We start from the raw sequence: 23,445 nt of genomic DNA, 5'->3' as shown, positions 1-23,445 counted from the left end.
GTATATTGTGTATGGTATAGTGTTATAGACGTCTGCACATTGGGTAGGTGCTGACCACTTGCAAACCAGGAACACCCCACAAGACCTGATGCCTGATGTTTTGGAGATGTTCTGACCCAGTCGTTGTCTAGAACATCACAGTTTGGTTCTTATCGAAGTGCCTCAGGTTCTTCCAACACATCACCTTCAAGAACTGACTGTTCCCTTGCTCTCGAATACATCCCACCTCTTGACAGGAGCCACCGGAACCAGATCATCAGTGCTATTCTCCTCACCTGGCTGTGGTTTTAATGTTATGGCAGATGAGGTGAGATTTTAAAGCAGTGGGTGTATGCTGTGCGCACTTGCCCTGCTCTTACTACACTGCTTTTGGTGTGAGCTCACACTGCTGATGCTCACGGCGCCCGCACCAATCAGCGCGCAGCTCTCTCTCAGCCACCGAGAGGAGCCCATGAATATTTACGCGGAGGCTGTTCACTTTCCTGCGCGCAAAGTTAGTGGATTAGCAGTGGGAGGACGGGGCTCCGTGAAAGACTATCTCCACCACCACCACCACCGTCACCACCACCACCCGGTCACCACCACCACCACCACCACCACCACATTCACCAGCACGCGCGCGAGGATTAACATCCTTCGCTGTCTATCCATTGACCAGCTTTGGCAACGACAAAAAGAGAGCCAACGTGAAGGACAGCGGTGCGCTCTGAGAGGCTTAGGCGATCTCCAAGTGGGCGAGGACGCACCACTCCAAAGACTTGTTTCTTTGTGTGTGCGCAAATGTGGACGTGTGTGAGTGTATGTGAGAACGCGTGTGTGTATGTGAGGACGTGTGTGTGTGTGTTTGTGTAAAATGCCAAGACTTCGTCCATCACCCTCTGGCTGCATCAAGCTGGGCTGTTCATTGGGAAGGACGCCAGACCGCAGCCTCTCCAATCTGCAAGTTCAGTCCGATAAATTGTGACAAAGGCTGTCAGCTGCTGGAATACGAAATCGATGCGCACGAAAGCGACGCGTGATATTCTTCTGGAATTTTAACGATCCGTTTCCCTCCTCTGTCTCGCGCGCCCTCGCGCTCTCTCTCGCTCTCTCTCGCTCTCTCTCGCACCGGATTGCAGCATGGGGGGCTTCACTCTGATAGTGACAGCTTCGTTATTTGGTGGTCTTTGTTGTTGTTGTTGTTGTTGTTGTTGAGTGTCCACACAAGACTCGCAAGAGGAGGTTAAGGGGGAGGAAACATGTCTGGCCACTTCTCTGAGAGGGATCACTGCTATCAGAGATGGCATTTTGGTCCAGCACTTCGGGTTTGACTTCTAAAGTGCCCAGGAAGATCTTATTCATGTTCACCCTCTCCCTCTCCGTCACCTACCTGTTCTACAGCTTGATGAGCTGCTACAGCTCGCAGCTGCAGTTCCCCCTGCAAGACAACTACGTCTACCAGGCCCGGCTGGTGACGGAGGAGACAACTTTCGTGACGCTGAGGGACAAACTTTACTCCACCGCTTCTCGGTCCTACTTCGACGAGGAGCTGATCGAGAGGACGGCCACGGAGCAAACGCTCGTTTTCTCCACGGACAAGCGCGATGGTGAGTGGACCACCGGCTGGGAGAGAGCCCAAGCGGCCCCGGCGACCACCAGCAGCACCACAAGCAGCAGTAGTAGTAGTAGTAGCAGTGGCAGTAGTGGCAGCAGTGGCAGTAGTGGCAGCAGTGGCAGCAGTGGCAGCTTCCACGCTATCGCCGCTGTGGAGAAAGAGCGGCAGGACTTCAGCACCACGGACAGCGACCCCAGCCTCCGGAGAGCGCCCAACTGCACCTCGGATTACGGCGAGAAGAAGCTCCCCCAGGCCATTATAATCGGAGTGAAGAAAGGAGGTACTAGGGCGCTTCTCGAAGCTCTGAGGGTCCACCCTGACGTCCGCGCGGTCGGGAACGAGCCCCACTTCTTCGACAGGAACTACGAGAAGGGGCTTGACTGGTACAGGTGCGCGCATTCCTTTCCTCTTCGTTTGTTGTAACGGTGCCACAAGCTGCAGTGGTTCTTTAAAGAAGCTCTGGGTGGATTGAAAGAACCAGTCTCGTGCGTAAAGTTGAAGGAACCTGATCATAATATCATAAGGGTTCTACTGTACTATTAGCCATCAACTCACTGAGAAGCAATACGGGGCCTGCGTTTTTAGCAGTGCTATTCACTGAATGGTGAACAGGCACAATTTTAAGATCAATGTAGAGCAAGTTAGTGTAGTTAGTGTACCAGCAAATGTACAACATGGTCCTTAAGGCCCACCTGTGTGCATTTCAGGCTCTTCTGAGGTTCCGTACATCTACTTTTCCATTGCAAATAATGGGCGAATGGGGTCTGCAATGGAACATGGTGCAGTTTTATCCCCGAGATCTAACTCTCGGCGCCGCTTCAGTATTAGGTCCTGTCATCCCATCACCCCAGTTCACAAGCACCAAGGTTGAACATGATGCAAAAACAACATCCCAAAACAATGTTTCTAATACTATCCGACATCCACTGGCATCCTCAATGATATACAGTAGGCAGGCAATATTTCTACTCATGTCTGTGCTGTACAGCTCTCGCCAATCTCTCTCTCTCACACACACACATCTCCAGTCCCGTGGCTTTTGTGCCCGGTATCTCACAGAGCACTAAATTTGTTTGAGATAATAGCAGAAATAGCACACTGTGGGTGTGGGTCAACATTTGAGTCTCTGCCCAAGTACGGCAGGTGTTTCATATAAACAGGTTTTGCTTGTGGCTGATTTTTTGTTTATATCCATACTAGTTTCTTTAGCACTGGCACTCCCGGTATACAGCATATCAGCCATAACATTAAAACCACCTGCCTAATATTGGTTAGATCCCCCACATGCTGCCCAAACCTCTCCGTAGACTTCTTAAGATCCCTGAAGGTGTCCCGTAGCACTAAGGCATCGTTGAAGCCCTGAAAGTTGTGAAGTAGGGCTTCCATAATCATAAGACAGGTCCATAAGACTAAGAAGTCTAGACATCACTGTTTGCTTTGCAACCTCACATCAACTTCAAGAACCTCCCCTAATATATCCACCCCTATGTGGGTGCTATTGGAAGCATTGGATTATCAATGCACTTTGTCAATTCACTTTATCTGTCAGTGGTTTTAATGTTGTGGCTGATCTAGAAGCATGCATTATGCATTGTTGAAATTTGGTGGAATACATTGTAGACAAATTCTAGCTCAGTATAACATGCAGTCATTGAATTCTAGGCCTTTTTATTAGTGTTGTACTATCTGACGTATGGTGGGTAGCAGAATAACTGCTGTGGCCTTGGTTCATCTAACAGCAGCTTCATGCTCACAGTCCCTGCATATACGTGAGTCAGGTGCAGCGTATGCTCTATTCCCAACGTCAGCCCGCTCCCAAGTGAGCCTGAATCATGAAGTGCTTGCTCAGGTGTGTGCTTCCTCATACATTCTCCCCAAACACCCCATTTTCTGCACATTCCTAGAAAATAAAGGCACCAGAAAAGTGTTATTTGTGGAAGAAGCACCTTTGAAGTTCACTAAAAAACCCTGGGAATGATACAGAAATCCTAGAACACTGAACTGTTTAGGAGCCTCTATTGATTTAAGAGTGTACCCAAGCTGCGATTGCTTATTATTATTAGTGTTATCTACCAGTATTGTGTTATCCCATTACCAATTTGGGTCAGTGCTGGTTTACAGAGAGCTGCTGTAACCGCAGCCCCACGCCCTAAGAGCACCTGCAGTGCAAAGAGGGTCATTCATCCGAGCAGCCGAGCAAACCTAGCGAAGATGGGCCGAGCGAGATTGCATGTATAAGCGTATAGCAGTAGTGAGGGAGTGTTAAGGTGCTGCGTATACGTGTGTATGTGCGTATATGTGTGTGCGGGTGTGTTTTTTGGTGGTGGTGCAGTGGCCTCACACTCTCCAGACTCTGACTCAAGGAGAAGCAGAAGAACATCTGCTGCATTTCACTTCAGAGGAGCGCTGAAACCCTGGGCCGTTCATTTGCTGGGTGTTAATGCAAGTCGCTGCATTACACTCATGGTGTGGGGCTCATTAGAGAGGAGGATGACAGGCTTACATGAATAACACCAAAGAGTGCCAGGGTGTTTTCGGGCCCCTGAGCCAGGCAAATCCCTTAAGCGGACGCAAATTTGTCTCTGCGTTCTCCAGCCAAGTAAGGTTAACTTCCAGATGACACGTGGCATGCTGGGGGTCATGCCATTGCTGTCATACAAAACTCTTGTATCTCCGATTTTGTGAATACGGTTGTTCTTTATGTTTAACAGAATTTCATGATGAATGGACAAATGGAAATCCTCCTTTTTACATTGAAAGTTGCTGCTTTGGAGATGTTGCTAACTTTACAGGAAGGTTTTTGTGTGACAGCAATGATAGTAGGCATTTTCAAGGCCATGGCAAGACCTTACACTTTTAATTTTACACAATTTTATTTTAAGTAACCGTAAAACAAAGAAAATGTAAGGTATTCTGTATTATAATCGGTTTGATGATCAGTTCAGATTTCCAGTTTTTGATAATTCCGGTAATTTCCATTTCTGTTGGTCTGTTAATTATACAATCCGACATTAAGCAAGCTGGTGGCATCAAATGTGGTAAAATCTGAACCAGACTAGAGTTCAAAGAGTGATGAATTACGGGAGCGATTATATTATTAATTATATTGAAGTCAGAGTTTTGTGGGCTTTAAAATATGATAAAGCTAAATTACGGTTATTGGCCTAACAGATACTGATAAGGGAGAAACCCCTAAAAAGCACTTAATGGGGTAACAAACAGTTTAACTGTGTTTATGGCGTCATGTGGTAACAAGCATTTGAACTGGGTTTATTCTCAAATAACTTGAATATATATATTTTTTTGTGATCAATTGTTCATTATTGTTGTTTTACACAAACACAAAGATCACAAGTTACAAATCAGCATCAACAGCATCAACTCCACCCATCCCTGATCTCTGACCACAACTCAAATGAATATTCTATAAATGAACCATTTATTTGAATTGGAGCGGTTGTTTATTTTGTGGTTATTATACGGGTCTGCCGATGTTGTTTTTGTTGTGGTCAGAGATCAGGGATGGGTGGAGTTGAAGATGGGCTGCTGATGCTGATTTGTAACTTGTGATCTTTGTGTTTGTGTAAAACAACAATAATGAACAATTGATTAGAAAAAAATATATATTTATTTGAGTTAATTGAGAATAAACCCAGTTCAATTGCTTGTTACCACATGACGTCATTTTTAAGGTTGAAGAGACGAACATTAGATAATTTTATATTAATTTTATAATTTCATTTTATATTTATAGTCATTTTTCATAGTCAAAATCTCTGCATTGCAAAAAAGTCTTCTGTTGTTAGATCTTACTTTAAAATCTCTTCTTAAAAACTTCTTAAAATAAGTCCGAACAATAATCTGCATCTTATATAATTTTCATTCCGTGATTTACTCAAGATTTCAAAGCATTCAAAGCAAAAAAAACAGCGTTTAATAGAAAATGAATGAGAACCACTTCGCATTCACTTTCTTCATTTAATATTAGTCCTAAAATCAATAATGAAATCAAACGCTATGATTCGATATGTGCCCAGAGGCATATTTAATATTGAATTAATGACAGCTATTAAATTTGTACCATTAATAACGTCAGGTCTTACCTGTTACACATCATGCATGGTAATATCCAACTGTGGATGCCTGCGCTTGTGCCTAAGGTGCGTCAAGGCATACGTTTGACGAGGCAGCTGTTCTGAAATCTGGCGCGTGCGGCGTATCCTCAAATATCAAGAGTAAAAGGCCTTTAGTGCCTCATTTCAGCAGGTATATACATCACAGAGAGTTAGTTAATCTTCCAGGTCTTGAGATATGATGCTTCACTTCAGTGACATTTATTTTACCACCTGACACAACGGTTAACAGATTTGTCTGGGAGGAACCTTATGCCTTGTTAAACCCCTTGCTGCTTTCAAGAGAAGCCCCCAGTTTTTTATCGAGTGGGTAAAAGCGTTGTCTCTGTCAGGCGATAATAGCCGTGCCATCATTAGGCGAGTCACACCACTGCTGGGTTTCCACCACGGGTTTAAAGAGGTGCTGGAGAACAAAAGAGGGCAAATTAAAGCTTCATTTAGAACAGAGCCTTGGAATTAATGAATTACACAGAATCCATTTTTTAAGTCTCGCCTCTGCTGGAGGAAGCGATACTTTCAGTGCTGTTAAAAAGTGAGAGACAGTGAGCGCCAAGGTGACTTGATTGGGTGGATATTTATTTATTTTTTTTTATTTATTTACTGCATTTATTCGTGGTTTATTCGGGTATTCACGGTGCATTCTCTTTTCTGCTTCAGAAAATCTTCCGAATTTTATTCAATAAACAACCAATGATTGACACATCATATTTAGACCTGAAGAGTGATCCAGAGACCACTTCTTCTGTGGAGCACTGTTCAGTTTTCGCATTGGGGTCACAAGCGATTAAAGGATGCGGCCTTTCAGACGATCCCAATGAAATTCAGCACTTCCAGCACCAAGGCCTTTTCCTTTTGTCGGCGGTAAAATGCATCCTGATGAATGAGAGGTTGTACAACGTCGAAGCCCACACAGAGCCTCTACACCGTCCAAGGTTACACAATGAAGTACTCTCATTCCATTATCTATTTAACCACTGAGGCAGTTTTGTTTCTTGCTAAATGCTAGATCTCTGTGGCTGGAAAGCCTCCTCCTCCCTTGCTCTCCTTCATCTGAATAGAATTCTTGTTATGTAGACGGTGGCACCGTGCCACCTCTCGGTGGCTTTGGGAGGAGGGCGAGCGAGTGAGCGAATGAGCGAGCAAGCGAGCGAGCGAGCGACGGTGCCCAGCTGATCCTCTCTCTGTCGGGCTCTGACACAGGAGCCTCTGTCAGGAGGAACGAGCCACGGACACAGATCCACTGCTGAGCGAAGCAGAGCCCGGGCCCCAAATCCAGCGTTTATCCCTTGTTTACCCAAGCCTCAGCATGTCTGCCCCTCACTTCAAGCCTGCGACTCCTCGCCTTTCCTCACTGGCCGTCTGATACCGGGGGAAAGAAAGAAGGAGGGAGGAAGGGAGGGTGGTTGGACGGGGAGAGGAGAGGGGAGAGGGGAGAGGCGTGGGCTCCCTCCCAAGCCCAGGCTGGGTGCCGAGTCTCCACACTCTGCTGCTCCTCTGCGTTCCGCACGCTCCTTCCTGGGATGCCCCAATCTGGCTGCCCCTGATAAGCCTTCGCCAAGGCACGCAAGGACGCACCTCTGGGCCCTCGGATGCCAGCGCCGCAGTTGCGGAATTAAACTTTTTAATTAGCAGCATGCTCCGCCGCCTGTCGAGAGGTGGTGGACTGCGGCAGGCCGGTTTGTCTCAGCGCCCTCCTTTCCGCTTGATTAGGCCCACCAGCGCGGGAGATGCGGGCGCCTCCACCGGCGTTCCTCATCAGACGCCTCACATGTTTATCTCTCTTGTCTGTCATCTTTTGACTAGGCATTAGCGCGGCTCGCCGGCCGGCCGGCCTCACGCTTCGTTCTCCGCCGCCAGATATCCGAGAACTGCGGCGTCTTGAGACACGGCGAGGGGGAAATAAAGAAAATAATTGCCCTTTTCCGTGACCTCATATGGGCAGTATCCAGACATGCCCTGGAATCTGCATCTTATTGCGTGCACATTTACTTGTACCCCAGGAAACAATCCCAGACAGTGTCTTGACAGTCCAATTACATCTGAGATTTAAAGTCGCCGTGCCTTAAGGCACAAACATTCACACAGTGCCACAAAGCCTGGAAAAGGTTTTCCGTGGCCTCCAGAGTCAAGGTAAAAAAAGAAAGCCAGTTCATATTGTGCCACTTACTCAGGGGTCAGCTGCCGGGGCTATTGGAGCCCATTTCTTTTGTGACACCAGAATTATAGTGGGAGTCACGACACTGTATCCTTGATGGCTGAAAAAAGAAAAGTCCAGGCAGTATCAAGTGAGCTTTTTTTTTTTACACAATTACCCCTTTACTTCTGTTCCTCTCACCACATCCAACCTCCCCCCCCCCTCTCTCTCTCTCTCTTTGACATTCACCCCCCCCCCACTCCCCTCCTGGTGGGGTTCGTCCTGTTACCAAGATTCTGAAGCGATGATCATCATTCAATTCCACCGGTTTAATTCACTTAGGCCGAGAATTGAATTTGCCAATTTAATTTGCCGACATAAAAAAAATGACATTGGTATACAGGCTGCCGTTAATGCACAGCTTCTTCCTCGGCTTTCCGCGGCCCTTAAAGCGAACCTGGATGTGTTTTTCATCGTCTCGGCTCCTCTGTCGTCGACAGAAAAGGCTGTTTAAAGTCTTGAAGCGGTTATTTTCGTTCCTTTTCATGGACGGATTGCTGGAAAATGACAGGCACAGCGTCGATCCGTTAAATGATTCATTTGGAAGCCAAAAATAAAGTCCAAGTTGAAGTCATTTCAGGCTTAAAAGGATTCCCATCTCCCTGGGATTATTTACTTTCTGCAGAATTGCCGTGATGCAATTCCAGCCAGGAGGAACAATGATTCCATTCGGCGCGAGGGCTGCTTTACAGGCATCTTTAAATACATCACACTGAGGCTTTCCCAGGACAAATAGGCATGTCAATCATGTCAAGATCCCACCCCCTCCACCTCCACCTCCTCCTCCTCTTCCTCCTCTTCCTCTTCCTCCTCCTCTCTTCCTGGGCTACTTAGTGACTATGTCTCCAGACGCTAGCCCCCCCAAAAGAAGCGAGCTTCTACAGCTCAGACAGGATGCCTGACACGCTGGAGGGAAGCAAGCCGTGAAGCAAGGGCAGACAGGCTGTTTGCAGCATGTAGGAGCCTTGCTCCCTTGACCTGACATTTACCTCAGCGGGGCTTTACCGCTCCTCCAAGGGGACGGGCAGAACAGACAGAGGAAATCCTGCCATGAAACTCCCACCATGCTTCAGACGCATGGCTTTAACCCGCCTCGCTCCGTGGCATCTGACATTGAGGATGCAGGAGTGATGTACTGTACACAATGCGGATCAGGCAGGCGAGGTGTAATAGAATTTAGCTTTTGATGGAACTGGGATTGGAGGTAATACACTATATCTGGGATGTATCACGAGCTGAAGGGAGCGCAAAGCTGAAATCACAGGGCTGTCGCCACACAAAAGCCGCGAACGGCACACGGCACACGTCACACCACCGACTAGCATATGCGGCTTGCAAGATTGTGACAGGCTTAATTCAATTATGGCGGGGAGATGTGCTCAGACTCCGGAGGTGTGAGCTAATTCCTCTGTTTACACTCCTGAGTCACTGCCGCAAACAAAGACGCACGCATTCATTGGCTTCCAGAAAGCTTGTTTGCTCTGATTGTCCCATTGCCTTTGAAGTTTCTCATCGCTTTACGCTGTTTATTTATTCATGCTCTTTCTTGCCTCAAATTACCGTGGGGTATTCCGCTAGAATAATTTTAGCATAGTGTGAAACAATGTAGGACCTGAGTATTGGAAGTGTAAACCGCTCGCTACATAGTCTCTACATAAAAGCCCAAAGTTCTCCAGATTGGATTTAAAAAAAAAAAAAACACATAAAAAATGAGCGAGATCCATTCTTCACTGACTTCCGCTTCATTTTCAACTTTTCCGCTGCCAAAGTCTTTTGAGGGTTTAAAGTTCCCCACCATCAATTATGTGCATGCACCATTAATCAAGCACCACATGAGAATGCCTCCACACGTACCGCCTTGGCAAAAAAAGTGATGTTAATATAGAAACTGCTACATGTGCCAGGGTCCTCTGAGATCCAGACTAAGCCGATGAGATGAAAAAGGGATGCTTTTAGGGATTATGCTAATTGCTAATTGGTATATCAGAGGGTGATTGTTTTTCCCGGATAATTTGGATTATTGGCATTAGAGATCTGCTGAAGACTGACGTGCTCTGCACCCTTGAAGGCCTTTCAGAGTGTTGCTATCTAAAGGGGGTAACCAGTAACGTTATGTCCTACTGGTGGGTCGTTCTTTAATATATAATCAGCACTGTTCTGGACAAAAGTATTGGGACACCTGTTCTTTCATTGCTTCTTCCGAAATAAAGGGTATTACAAATAGTTTATCCGATACCAATACCAGTAGGTTCATGTTTATCTGCTACAGAGAGTCTTATTCTGTTGGTAGTACTTCTCTACAAGGACTAGACAAGCTGTGTGTGTGCATTTGCACATCTGTGTCAGCTATACCCAAGCTTAAAGGAAGTAGTCAAATAAAAATATATGGAAAATACATGAAAGATAGATAGATGGATGGATGGATGGATGGATAGATAGATAGATAGATGGATGGATGGATGGATGGATGGATGGATGGATAGATAGATGGAAAGAAATGAAGTTAGCATCTACCAGAAGTGCAGCATCTGAAGTGTTATACAAAGTGTTTATAATATCATATTTTCAACCAAAATCTGATTGCTGTACTTTGTCTGGATGTTATTTTCATAAATTTTAATAAGATTAACATTAACTACTAAACAATTTAGAATTTAATTTCCTTTTGAACCTATTAAACTACTCGGAACCCCCAGTGGTTCCTGGCTTTTTCCCCTACTTTGCTTTGCATGTAGTTACTGGTTAATAATCCTTAGGGTGTAAATAAAAGTCACAGAGCATAAGGGGTTAATTTTATAAATTTAGTATTTAGCATTTAATGTAATTTACGAATATCTATTTTTAATATATTAGAATAGGATTAGGACATGTAGGATAAGGTAGGATAAGTTTGGAACAAATAAGCACAGATAATAGATAGTTAGCATTGTAAATGTATGCATATACCGATATTCTAAAAGAAAAAGAAAATTAACATGGCAACATTAAGAATATTAATTATAATAGGAAAAAGAAAATGTTTTCTGATAAATGAAAAAAATAAGTTAAACGAATTTAAAAAGAAATAAATGTGTCAGAGGATATATCTCTCATTTCTGAAACTTTTTACAAACAAACAACAAACTTTGGCACAAACAAACAACAAAAGCAAAAAAAAATGAATAAAAACTACACCATGTTACATCACAAAAGCTGGAAGCTGATAAGAAAATATGGTAGGGTTGTTTTTTTATGTTTAATATATATTAAAAACTACTAATTGTACACCCAGTGGATATAACGGGATTATACGCTCTGTTCAATGAATAAGGTCATCAGCTGAAGATGGATTTTGGAGAGTTGTTATTACAGCAGTTTAACCCGTGCGGTTACAATGCCTGTTTAGGGGTAATGAAGAATATATATATATATATATATATATATATATATATGTATAGTTAGATTTGAAAAACAAAAAAGATCTGAAACTGCACTATTCTTGCTATTCTTGAGTTTTTTTTTAGAAAATCACTAAATTAGAAGAGAAACTCTATACAATTAACCATGATTACAACAGAGGCATGTGAGTGCATCTAAAGAAACTTCACTCTCTTTTATTTCTCTTTTACAAACATTAAGGGACCAAAGTTGTTTGTTTCCTGTGGTATCACTTAAAGAAACCATTCAAAGTACTTCTATTTTTAAAAGTGTACAGACATTAAGAGCGCTAAACATGTACAGATAATGGCATTCTCTCTTACACCTCTACCTCTCAAACTGTGTGAGAGGGAAATTACATCACTGCGAAATCACAGCTAGCTTATTTCACCAGCAAGTGCTCAAGTGCCTCCAGAACATTTCCCCAGACTGCCAGCAGAAATGCCTCCAAAGCGTTTACGGTTAGGGATCTCCTAGGACTGTAATTTTTGGGATTGTGCTTCTTTGAATTTCTTTCAGTATTGCTTAGGGAAAAATGTAAACTCTAATAGCACTGAAGTGGTCATGAAGAACGCCATAGAGGGCATGACAAATGTGATATGAGACCTGCTCTGCAAGACTAGTAAAGCATCAGCTGGGTTGATGTGATGTACATTATAGCATTGGCCCTTTAACAGTAATACTAAGAAATACATAAAATAAATTAAAGAGTAAATAAATATTGGTAAAATGATGTTCCTGGATTCTCATTTAGCAACTTTTGTGGATACAAAAATCAACCAGCCGGTTGACTTGCCCAGTTAGGGTATTTCAAGGCTGGAACTACAAAATAGTCACTGTAATACAATACTGTATTTGACTGTAAATGTTATGAAGTATATCTTGTTTATTATGTATTTTATGTGAAAGGTAAATGGCTTTAAAGTTGATCTGAAGGTATAAAGTTTGATCTGAAGGTATAAACACATCTCATCACAATTCAGCCTAGCAAGGAAATTGGCAATATAATCATATGCCGTGCTTATGCAGAGGTAATGTTAGCATCTGTTATTCTGTTTACCCTAAGTGAACATCTCAACCGAGTGGTCACAGATACGTTTTGGGGTAACTTAGAAATACATTATATCTTCACGTTTTTGCCATTAAACAAAAAAAATTGTTAGAGGGTGAACATATTTTGTATTTTTTGTATTGTAGACATATTTCGTAACGTGTAGCTAGAACTAAATGTCTGAAGAACCACATTATGCCTTTTACAGCATTGGACACCCAGTGGATATAACGGGGTTACACACTCTGTTCAATGAGGGGAATAAGGTCAAACAGCTAAAGATGGATTTTGGAACAATGCCTGTTTAGGGGTAATGAAAAAAAAAAAATATATATATATATATATGTATATATATGCTAATCAAAACCCGAACAAGCTTTTTACTCGTTACATTTACATTTACATTTAAGACATTTAGCAGACACTCTTCTCCAGAGCGACTTACAAAAGTGCTTTGCTATTTACCCAAGAAAAACCTCAGCTAGTTTGAATAGACTAATAATTCAAAGATCCTCTAAGTTTAGACTCTACTAAACACAAGTCAGTAAGGTGACCACTCTGCTATTCGTCCAAGTACTTTCAGAAGAGGAGGGTCTTCAGTCTGGGTTTGAAGACAGCAAGCGACTCGGCCGTTCGGACACCCAGGGGGAGTTCGTTCCACTACTTTGGTGCAGAACAGTAAAAAGCCTGGATGCTTGAATTCCGCAGATTTTGAGGGATGGCGGGATCATTTTTGGGTCCAGCAGTTCCTGGGATGTACAGCAGCTCCGTCTTGCTGGGGTTAAGTTTGTTACGTTCGTTACATGAATTACATCCTTAAACAGATCCTTAAAATAGCTCCAGAGCATTTGGGAATTCCAACAATCAAATACGTTGAATTTGCGTTCCTTCTGTAACCAGCCCTCATTTGAATTCTCTGTTCGTCTCTGGAGTCACTGTTTCTCTGCTTTTATCTCTCCAAAGTAAACAGGGCTTCTTCGTGATTTACAGCTGTAATAGTCGAGGTGAAATAACGGCACGGGGAGAAATTGCGACTCTCTGCTCCGACATGTGCTTCACTGTTAAGTCTACAGGTGTTTTGCTGGAGATGGGCAGTCCATTCTATCTGCTACAGTGTGCTTAGGCTGCCTGCCAGCCACCTCATCCTCTTGAGCACCATCCACCACCATTTTGCCTGTAGTCTGCCTGGAGTCTCCAATGGAGAGAGAGAGTGAAATAGAAAGAGAGAGAGAGAGAGAGCGCAAGAGAGTCTTAACCGCTGATTGATTCTGAAATAATTGTATATTTAACTCACACACAACTCCGAGCAGCACATACCGGGTTGCGCTACGTGTCCGACGTGTTATTTTAATTGATCCAGGCTGATAAACAAAGAAGATGGCCTTCCTCCTTTACGTTGAAGTCAAGGTCACTTTGCAATCTCAGTCACTTTAGCCGAGCCCCTCTGGCTCCTTTTAAAGGGCCAACAAACCATGAAAGCGCATCTGGGCAGAGGTGAGGAGGTAGTAGTTCTGTGACTAATGGGTTTATTTAATTTAATTTACTGCAGCGGCCTGGGATCACAGGAGGCGACGCTGGCCACAGTAAGATTGAGGTTGCTGTGGGAAAGAAAGAAAGATTAACCCGCTTGCTTAGTGTGTTTTTTTTTTCTCATTTTTTTTTAAAGGGCAAAATTCACTCTCATGTCATGGCGGATTTCACAGGCCGAGATATGGCGCGGTGGAAATTGGTAGAACTAAATGAATACAGGTCTGTGGTGGAACGGGGGCCTCTCCAGCTTATTTCTGACAAGCCTCCTAATCAACGTCACGCTGGGGCTGTGCTCGCCGGGCCTGGGAATCGCTCATAAATGAAAGCTTTGTAAACATGTCCTCAGATGGATGGAAGGGAACGTTTGCTACAACAACTGCCTTCTTGATTTGGAAAAATAAAAAAAATAAAAAAAAATAGAGACATGGAGGGGCATGCATGCCCAACTAAAGGGCGCAGCGGGCATGCACGAGTTTCCTGGCCAACTGCAGATAGGAGGGAGGGGGGGGGGGGGGGTGACTGTTAGAAAAGCATGGTCATGGTCAAGCGCAGTGCCATCCTCATTAACACGTCCTAATTAGAGGCCGCTGTTTGATGCTGCTATTGTGCTTACGTGTCGGCGCATATCTGTTTCTTGCCACGCTGTCCCCAATTAACAAGCGAGAGGAGTCGGGGAAGGGGGTGGAGGGGTGGGTTGAGGTGGGGTGGGGGGAAGGGAAGGGAGAAGGAAAACAATGTCTCGGAATTTCTGATGCAATCTGTGGAATGTAAATGAAGCAATCCCAGCAGCCCTTGGCTCCACATTGGCACGGCTCTTCTCGAACTGGTCCCACTCAGTTTTGTAATAAGCCTACTTTCCTTTCTTTCTTTCTTTTTTTTTTAAACACACACACACACACACACACACACACATACACATAAACCCAACAAATGCTCCAGGGCTTGGAAAATTAATGTGCCATGATAATTAGTTAATGAACAGAGTGATGCCAGAGGAGGGAATGTTATACCTTGTATTTAATAACAGATAGTTTAATTTGCCAAGCTCGTAATGCAAGCGTGTTCCTCCATGCCCACGTTTCTCCCTCTCCGAGTCTCGCTCCACCACCACCTTCTGTTCTGCCCCTTCAGACGTGTCTCAGCAAACAGCTGCGTTTGATGTTCTCCAGACGTGAGTTTTGGTTGGGAGTGGTGAGATGCTGTGCACTCCGAAAAGGTGACAAAAAGGGTTTAAAGGGTTTGGAGTGGGCGGTAAACGGTTTATCCACTTTTTTTAGGTTTCAACAAATTTACAGCTTTGTTGGAATGAGTTTCTGAGTTTTTTTTAGTTTATTTGATGGTGGAAGTGGTTGTTGTAGCTTAGTGGGTAAGGACAGCACCCTTCCCATGGCAGAACTCCGGTCACGTTTACTGTGGTACCGTAAGCAAGGGGATAGATGGTGATGTTATTAATCAAATTTAAGGGAAACTTTTATAAAACACCATCATGTGAACCACCAGGTTGAGGTTAGGTTTAGGTGTAGATTGAGGTGTAGGTTAAGGTTAGGCTCAGACTGGGTTTAGGTGTAGATTAAGGTGAAGGTTAAGGTTAGGTTTAGATTAGATTTAGATGTAGATTAAGGTGAAGATCAAGGTTAGGTTTAGATATACATTAAGGTGAAGGTTAGAGTTAGGTTTAGATTAGGTTTAGGTGTAAATTAAGGTGAGGGTTTAGATTAGGTTTAGATATAGATTACGATGTAGGTCAAGGTTAGGTTCAGACTAGATTTAGGTGTAGATTAAGGTGAAGGTTAAAATTAGGTCTAGATTAATTTTAGATGTAGATTAAGGTGAAGGTTAAAGTTATGTTTAGATTAGGTTAAGGTGTCGATTAAGGTGTAGGTGAAGGTTAGGTTTAGATGTAGATTAAGGTGAAGGTTAAGGTTAGGGTTAGATGTAGATTAAGGTGTAGGTCAAGATTAGGTTTAGATATACATTAAGGTGAAGGTTAAGGTTAGGTTTAGATGTAGATTAAGGTGAAGTTGAAAGTTAGGTTTAGATGTAGATTAAGGTGTAGGTTAAGGTTAGGTTTAGATGTAGATTAAGGTGAAGGTTAAGGTTAGGTTTAGATGTAGATTAAGGTGAAGGTTAAGGTTAGGTTTAGATGTAGATTAAGGTGAAGGTTAAGGTTAGGTTTAGATATACATTAAGGTGTAGGTTAAGGTTAGGTTTAGATGTAGATTAAGGTGAAGGTTAAAATTAGGTTTAGATGTGGATTAAGGTGAAGGTTGAAATTAGCTTTAGATGTAGATTAAGGTGAAGGTTAAGGTTAGGTTTAGATGTAGATTAAGGTGAAGGTTAAGGTTAGGTTTAGATGTAGATTAAGGTGTAGGTCAAGGTTAGGTTTAGATGTAGATTAAGGTGAAGGTTAGGGTTAGATTTAGATGTAGATTAAGGTGAAGGTTAAGGTTAGGTTTAGATGTAGATTAAGGTGTAGGTCAAGGTTAGGTTTAGATGTAGATTAAGGTGAAGGTTAGGGTTAGATTTAGATGTAGATTAAGGTGAAGGTTAAGGTTAGGTTTAGATGTAGATTAAGGTGTAGGTCAAGGTTAGGTTTAGATGTAGATTAAGGTGTAGGTTAAGGTTAGGTTTAGATGTAGATTAAGGTGAAGGTTAAAATTAGGTTTAGATGTAGATTAAGGTGAAGGTTAAGATTAGGTTTAAATGTCGATTAAGGTGTAGGTCAAGGTTAGGTTTAGATGTAGATTAAGGTGAAGGTTAAGGTTAGGTTTAGATGTAGATTAAGGTGAAGGTTAAGGTTAGGTTTAGATGTAGATTAAGGTGAAGGTTAAGATTAGGTTTAAATGTCGATTAAGGTGTAGGTCAAGGTTAGGTTTAGATGTAAATTAAGGTGAAGGTTAAGGTTAGGTTTAGATGTAGATTAAGGTGAAGGTTAAGGTTAGGTTTAGATGTAGATTAAGGTGAAGGTTAAAGTTAGGTTCAGATTAGGTTTATCTGTAGATTAGGGTGAAGGTTAAGGTTAGGCTCAGACTGGGTTTAGGTATAGATTAAGGTGAAGGTTAAAGTTAGGTTTAGATTAGGTTTAGCAGTAGATTCATATGTAGGTCAAGGTTAGATTTAGACTATGTTTAGGTGTAAATTAAGGTGTAGGTTAAGGTGTAGGTTAACATGTAGGTTAAGATTAGGTTTAAATTAAGATGTAGGTTAAGGTTAGGTTTAGATGTAGATCAAGATCTAGGTTACGATTAGGTTTAGGTTTAGATTAAGATAATAAAATGACATTTTACAGTTTTATAGTTTTTACAAACAATCAATATGGATGTTTTCACCGTGAGATCAGGCTGCACAGTCAGGGTTTAAACACACCACCAAATGAACCACTGTCTGACACCAATCTTTACATGTAAACTATTCATTTAAATACAGTACGGTGCTTCTGAGAATCGACACCACATACAAAATACAAAATACTACTTATTCTTTGACTAAATCTTCAATATTTCAATATTTTCTTACACCCATTATTTCATACTACTACATATTACAATAGTAAAAATGTCCCTCAATATGTTCAAAATTGGTCAATCACAAATAAGACACTAGTATTGCATGAGCACGAAAGTGACAGATTTCGGAGAGTGCAGGGTAATCAGGTCGCAGTATTGTTGAAAAAATGTACTTTATTGGAATTATATGAAAACTTTGATTCATCAAAACACACAAAACACTGATCTGGATCTGGTAGTGGTTCTTATAGCACACAGATAAGGCGACATACACAGTGCAGAACGATCATGAGTGAGCTTGTTTGGTTGAATGGGTGAATCAGGGGGGTTTCAGCCATGTTTCAAATGAAAATGAACACAGGGTTAGCGTTAGCCTAGCGTGGACACTGACAGGCTTGCTGCTCTTCTGTTTCCTCTTGCATCATGGTCTTAAGGACAGGTCCTCAAAAGCCAAGGACCAGCATGTACTGACAGTGTGAACGACTTGTAATATTTACTCAGTTCCAGCAGTGCCTGACTGTCGTAGATGTAGTCACAAGTATCTTGGATGCTCCATTTGTGCTGGATTTCGAGAAGCTGCCGCATGCTTCCATGTAGGATTAGAAATTAGGGTTCACACGAGTTTATCTATGTAATGTTTTTACTCAAAAATGATTTTGGAAATGTACTTATTATTATCACACAAATTTAAACTATTGATGTACTATGCATATCTATAAATACAGCACTGTATAGAGGCTTTAGGCCCCTAATCACATCACTCTGAATCATGTCTCTCAGCAGAGAGAGGTTTTACAGTAGAAGCTCCAGATCTCATCAGAACAGATAAAGCAGGTGAACATAAATCCAGTAACAAGGAGAAACAAGAGCTTCTCATTCTGAAGAAAGTAGTGAGATCTTGTCGGTGAGCAGCTCTGAAGAACAGAGCTCGGTCGGTTCCTCCAGGTTTCTCCTGGACGCCCCCAGTCCAGCCAGCACAGCGTGGAGGATGTGTTCAACTCCATCATCATCATCATCATCATCATCAGCAGCAGCAGCAGCTCACCTGATTTACCATCATTAAGCCCTGATTTACCACCAAACCAGGTGTTGATCTGAGGAGAACTTTGGAGATGTTCTAATGATGAACACAGTGATGGAGAACCACCACCACTTTCTGTAGTAAAATGGACAGACTAAGGAAATACCACCTGCTATAGAAACCCTTGGTACTGAATGGTGGAGCTATGGAACCCTGTTTTTACCCTTTACTGTTAAAAGTGTCATACATTAAAAAGCACCCACCTACCAAAGGCTGATGGCTGCCCAGGGCTATAGCAGGCTGGAGCTGAAAGCCTCTCTGTTTGGTTAGCGCCTTTGAGCTGGCCATGCGGTGAGAAGGCTCATCATGTGATGGCGATGCATGCTGGCTCTGGGATTCGCCTGTCACATGGTTTTCCGGCACCGGCCTCAGAGCTGTTGATGGTGATGGCTGAAATGATTATTTTATAATGTGGGCCACAGGGCCTGCTTTAGAAACTGAGGACAAGATCCATTTAACCTCTTATGGGAGCTTGCATTCCATCAGCTCCAGCAGACAAACACGCATTTCGGCTTGAATCGCGATGGCGTGCTCCGAGCTACAGTCCGGGGTTGTGGAGGCTATGCAAATGTGCCTACATTGAAAGCCTTACCTAACACACTGAACCCTAGATTTATTATTCAGTTATCAGTCCTAATGCAGAACCCATTATGAATTATTTGGGAACAGTTTAGTTTAGCCCGTTTGATGGTGTCCCCCAGGGCTCGGTTTTAGGGTTTATAAAGCTGATGATAATTGTGATATTAACGTAGTTATGAGATTGAAGAGCTGAGGTGTATGAGGCCCATGCTGAGGGTTAATATAGGTATGTAAACAGTTTTCTGGAAAAGTAGAGCCTTTATAATATGAACATACATCTACTATGCCCTATAGTCAATAGAATGTCACAAACATAACTATCATGAAAAATCAGTGTTTTTTCTTTATTGTTAGCTTGAAATTTGTTTTTTATTTTTATTTATTTTTTATTTTCTATTCTTCTGCTGTCGTACGGACCAATATTCAGCACATTGCAAAGGCTTTAGATGTGCAGAATTTAAACAAATTTGTCTCAGAAATAAGAATTTTCACTGTAGAAGCTCCAGATCTCGTCAGAACAGATAAAGCAGGTGAACATTAATCCAGTAAAAGGAGAAAGAGCTTCTCATTCTGAAGAAAGTAGTGAGATCTTGTCGGTGAGCTAGTCTGAAGAAAAGAGCTCGGTCGGTTCCTCCAGGTTTCTCCTGGACGCCCCCCAGTCCAGCCAGCACAGCGTGGAGGATGTGTTCAACTCCATCAGCAGCAGCAGCAGCAGCTGCAGCAGCAGCAGCAGCAGCTCACCTGTTTTACCATCATTAAGCCCTGATTTACCACCAAACCAGGTGTTGATCTCAGGAGAACTCTAAATAATACTAGACTCCATGAGAGAGGAGAACTTTGGAGATGTTCTAATGATGAACACAGTGATGGAGAATCACCACCACTTTCTGTAGGAGTGTTATTATTAGTGTTTATTCTAATAGCAGTGTTTTATTGAGTAAGTAAATACTTACAGATAACAAGCTTATCTAAAGTCAACTTATATAGCTTAGCTTTACCTATTTGACTTTCAATGGACGTCAATGTAGAAAACATTTTATTCTAGCTGAATTTGGAGCATTTCTGATGGTCCATTTGATGAGAGATTATTGACACCATGTAAATGACAGCTGCCAGATTCACATTATGTCAAAAAGTGAAAAATGGAGATACAAGGTTTTTGAGCATCAGCGACAATATATACGTCTGTTCAATGTGGGACAGTTCGCAAGCCGTGATCGCTTGTGTCAAGTTCACAGCTCTCTATAGTGTCTTTCTGTCTTTCAGTTTGAGGTGTTGCTTTACCAGACTATTACACTTACACATTAAAGCCCTCTCAGTTGTGCAGTGGTAGAAGTTCAGCACCATATGTTCTGACGTCTCCGCATCCCTCAAGGCATGCCAGAAGATAAAGGTGCTGATGCGTTTGCTTGAAGATCATACTGGTGCTCTCTGTTCATGTCAGAGTGTTTGATATGTGCAATCCTAACAACCCAAAGCAGCTGACTATTTCCACCTCTCAAGAAGTAAAGAGAAGGTGTCAGTCATTTACTTCTACCAACATTTAATAAAGATGAACCGTCATTCTGACAACCAAGATCTCAAAAGCTTCCAACTTTATTTATTTGTACACTACATGTCCAAATGTATGTGGACACCCCATCTAATGAACGCATTCGGCTATTTTAAGTTGCACCCATTGCTGATACAGGATGTGCAAATGCACACAATCAGCTTGCCTAGTACCTATTGGCACCATGCTGCCTAATGCCAGGCTTGGACTAGAGGAGTATAAAGCCCCCCAGCACTGTTCCCTGGAATGATGGATGGTGCTCCATCCATTACGTTAAGAATGAGAACTCTCTTGCTGCTGAATTCAATCAAATCCTCACTGCAGTACTCCTCCGCCTTCTTCCCTGGACAGTAGAGACAGTTACTCCAACAAAAGCAGAATCAACTCTTTTAAATAGCCTTGATTTCACAATAAGCAATGAACGAGTAGGCGTCCCAATACTTTTGTCCATATAGTGTGTCTTCACTCCAGACCAGTCCAGTATTGGTGCATTCAAAAGCCTGGCCGCTGCAATCCTTAGAGTGGCTCTGCAGTGATTTTGTGAACAAAGACTACAGTCTAGTCATTATAGCGGCCTTGTTGGGCACCAGCATTCTTCAGAAAGCTCCTCAGAAATCCTGTCGCTCATTTCAAGCTGGAAAATAAGCAGGTCTGGGATTTCCACGGTTTTCTAGGTACGACTGCATGTCAGGCTGTAATTGACGAGCTGGGCTGTAATTCCCCATCATTGCTTGTCATTATGGACTATGTTGTCCTCTAAAAGGACTGCTATTGTCATTTCATCGTGTGCTAAAATTGCAGATAATAATCATGAGCTTTTTGAAGAACGTCTGAACATCTGAACTTCTGGACTTCTGGACTTCTGGACCTCTTACTCAGGTTTACTCTAATGGTTGTGGAAGCTGGTGTGGTGATGGCAACTCTTGGAGCATTTCTATGGGCCCGTTCAGTTCAGCTTGGTCATTTGACCCAGTATAAAGATCAGCCAGATCCAGAAGATGTCAGCAAGTGAAAATATCTCAAAAACTGCCCAATTCTAATTCTGCATAGTTGTGTCCACTCAAGACCAGCTCAGGTGGTGAACGGTGTCGGTGCGTTCACCACCTGATCTTGGCTATCTTTAGAGTGGCTCTGGGGTGGTTTGTGAACAAAGTTACAGTACAGTCTAGTATTTAGCTGCCTTGTAGGCCACCAGCATTCTTCGGAAAGCTCCTCCTCGAAATTCTCACTTATTTGAAGCTGGAAAATAAGCAGGTCAGACAAATTTTGCAGGTGGAGTTACTTAGCGCCAGCTCCTTGAGCTTCATGCCACGTTTCTGACGTAGGACTGAATGTCGGCCTGTAATTGACAAGGGAAGCTGTAATTCCATGTCATTTCATGTTATTATGGGACGTTGTCTACTGAGGAAAAAAGTGCTGCTATTGTCATTGTGTGCTGAAATTGCAAAAGAATAACCGTAGCCTCTTAGAAGAACGTCTGAACTTCCATAAAGCATGCATAACTCTTATGCAAGTATGTTCTGAAGGCCTTGGAAGCCGGTGTGGTGTTGTTGATGGTGAAAGGTCGTGCCTAGCAGACAGCTGACATGAGTATGAAAGGGCAAGAAAAGCCACCCACCAAAAGGACCTGAAGCCCTATCGTGATTTGCATGCCTCCACTGCTCTTAGCTCTTATTCCCTTCTTAGCTCTTTCCCTTCATGACAGTCTTCCTTTCTCCGTCTGCCCGGCGCATTATTCACATGTGAAAGACGCAGCCTAGTCCGCCGCATGTTCCGTCAATTACTAAAACGCGGTGGCGCAATCCTGTTGTGATAATGAATGTAATCGCTGGCGCTCCCATGGCACAGGAGCTGTAATAGGAGCTGCAGTCAACCAGAGCACCGCCGTGCATTGTAAATTACACCAAATGCCATTTTCTGTCTCTTACGGAAACCTTAATGTTTTCCGACTCAAGCCTCTTTCTTTTAGGGAGATGACTTATAGATTTACAAATAGGGACTGAGGCTTCAAGTCTCTAATGCTCCAGTTATTATACATAAGCATCTGTAAGGTGTTGGGTATTGTAAATGACACCAAAAGCAAATCGTGTTCAGAATCCTATGGTTTCAATGCTAACAGCTAACATATTTACATTTCTGCAGTTTGGCTGATGCTCTTATCCAGGGCAACATACATTTCGCATAGGGAATGTAAAGTTAGGCGTCTTGCCCGAGGCCTACAATTGATGTAGAGTGGTGTGCTTGCCCAGCCGGGGAATCGAACCCCAGTCTGCCATCAGGAAGGTGATGTTGTTACTCACTATCATGCTTATCAGGCCTATCATGCTTTACGTGTCTCCTCTGCCTCAATGAAAATGAACTGTTGAGGTCCAAAGAGTTGCTGATTGACTCAATACAATATATGGACAAAAGTATTGGGACACCTGCTCCTCAAGGGTATTAAAAAAGAGTTCATCCTGCTTATGTTGGAGTAACTGTCTATACTGTCCAGGAAAGAAGGCTTTCTGTTGGTTTTTGGAGAAGCATTGCTGTGAGGATTTGATTGCATTCAGAGACAAAAGCATTAGTGAGGTTTTAATGTTTGTTAGGCCTAGCTTCAGTTAGACCTTAGTCAGGCTATGGCACTTCAATAGCTGAACCATTGACCCGAACAGCATCAGTATCAGTAACTCCAAATGGAGGTCAATGTAAACCACCATATTGTTTTTTTTTTTTTTTTTTGCTTAACACCGACGATATGCTTCACTCCAGTATACATCATGTGCCAAGTAACATGCCGCAGGGCAGGGGTGTTAATAGGCTCTACAC

At 42.9% G+C, this 23,445-nt stretch overlaps 1 protein-coding gene across 1 annotated transcript in view; it reads left to right on the top strand.

Annotated features, from left to right (window-relative positions):
- Nucleotides 1-508: 508 nt before the first annotated feature.
- The window catches only part of hs3st4 (heparan sulfate (glucosamine) 3-O-sulfotransferase 4), a 145,631-nt gene continuing 122,694 nt past the window's right edge, over nucleotides 509-23,445 (top strand). The window contains exon 1 of the mRNA XM_072676417.1: nucleotides 509-1,983. Within this exon, the coding sequence (XP_072532518.1) occupies nucleotides 1,280-1,983 (704 nt within the window). The 5' untranslated portion in view covers nucleotides 509-1,279. The remainder of the gene's footprint in view (nucleotides 1,984-23,445) is intronic.

The sequence above is a fragment of the Salminus brasiliensis genome, chromosome 3 (genome assembly GCF_030463535.1).
Source record: "Salminus brasiliensis chromosome 3, fSalBra1.hap2, whole genome shotgun sequence".
In the NCBI taxonomy this organism is placed as follows: domain Eukaryota; kingdom Metazoa; phylum Chordata; class Actinopteri; order Characiformes; family Bryconidae; genus Salminus; species Salminus brasiliensis.
The sequence above is the reverse complement of the archived record's forward strand: the minus strand, read 5'-3'. Positions and strand labels throughout refer to the sequence as shown.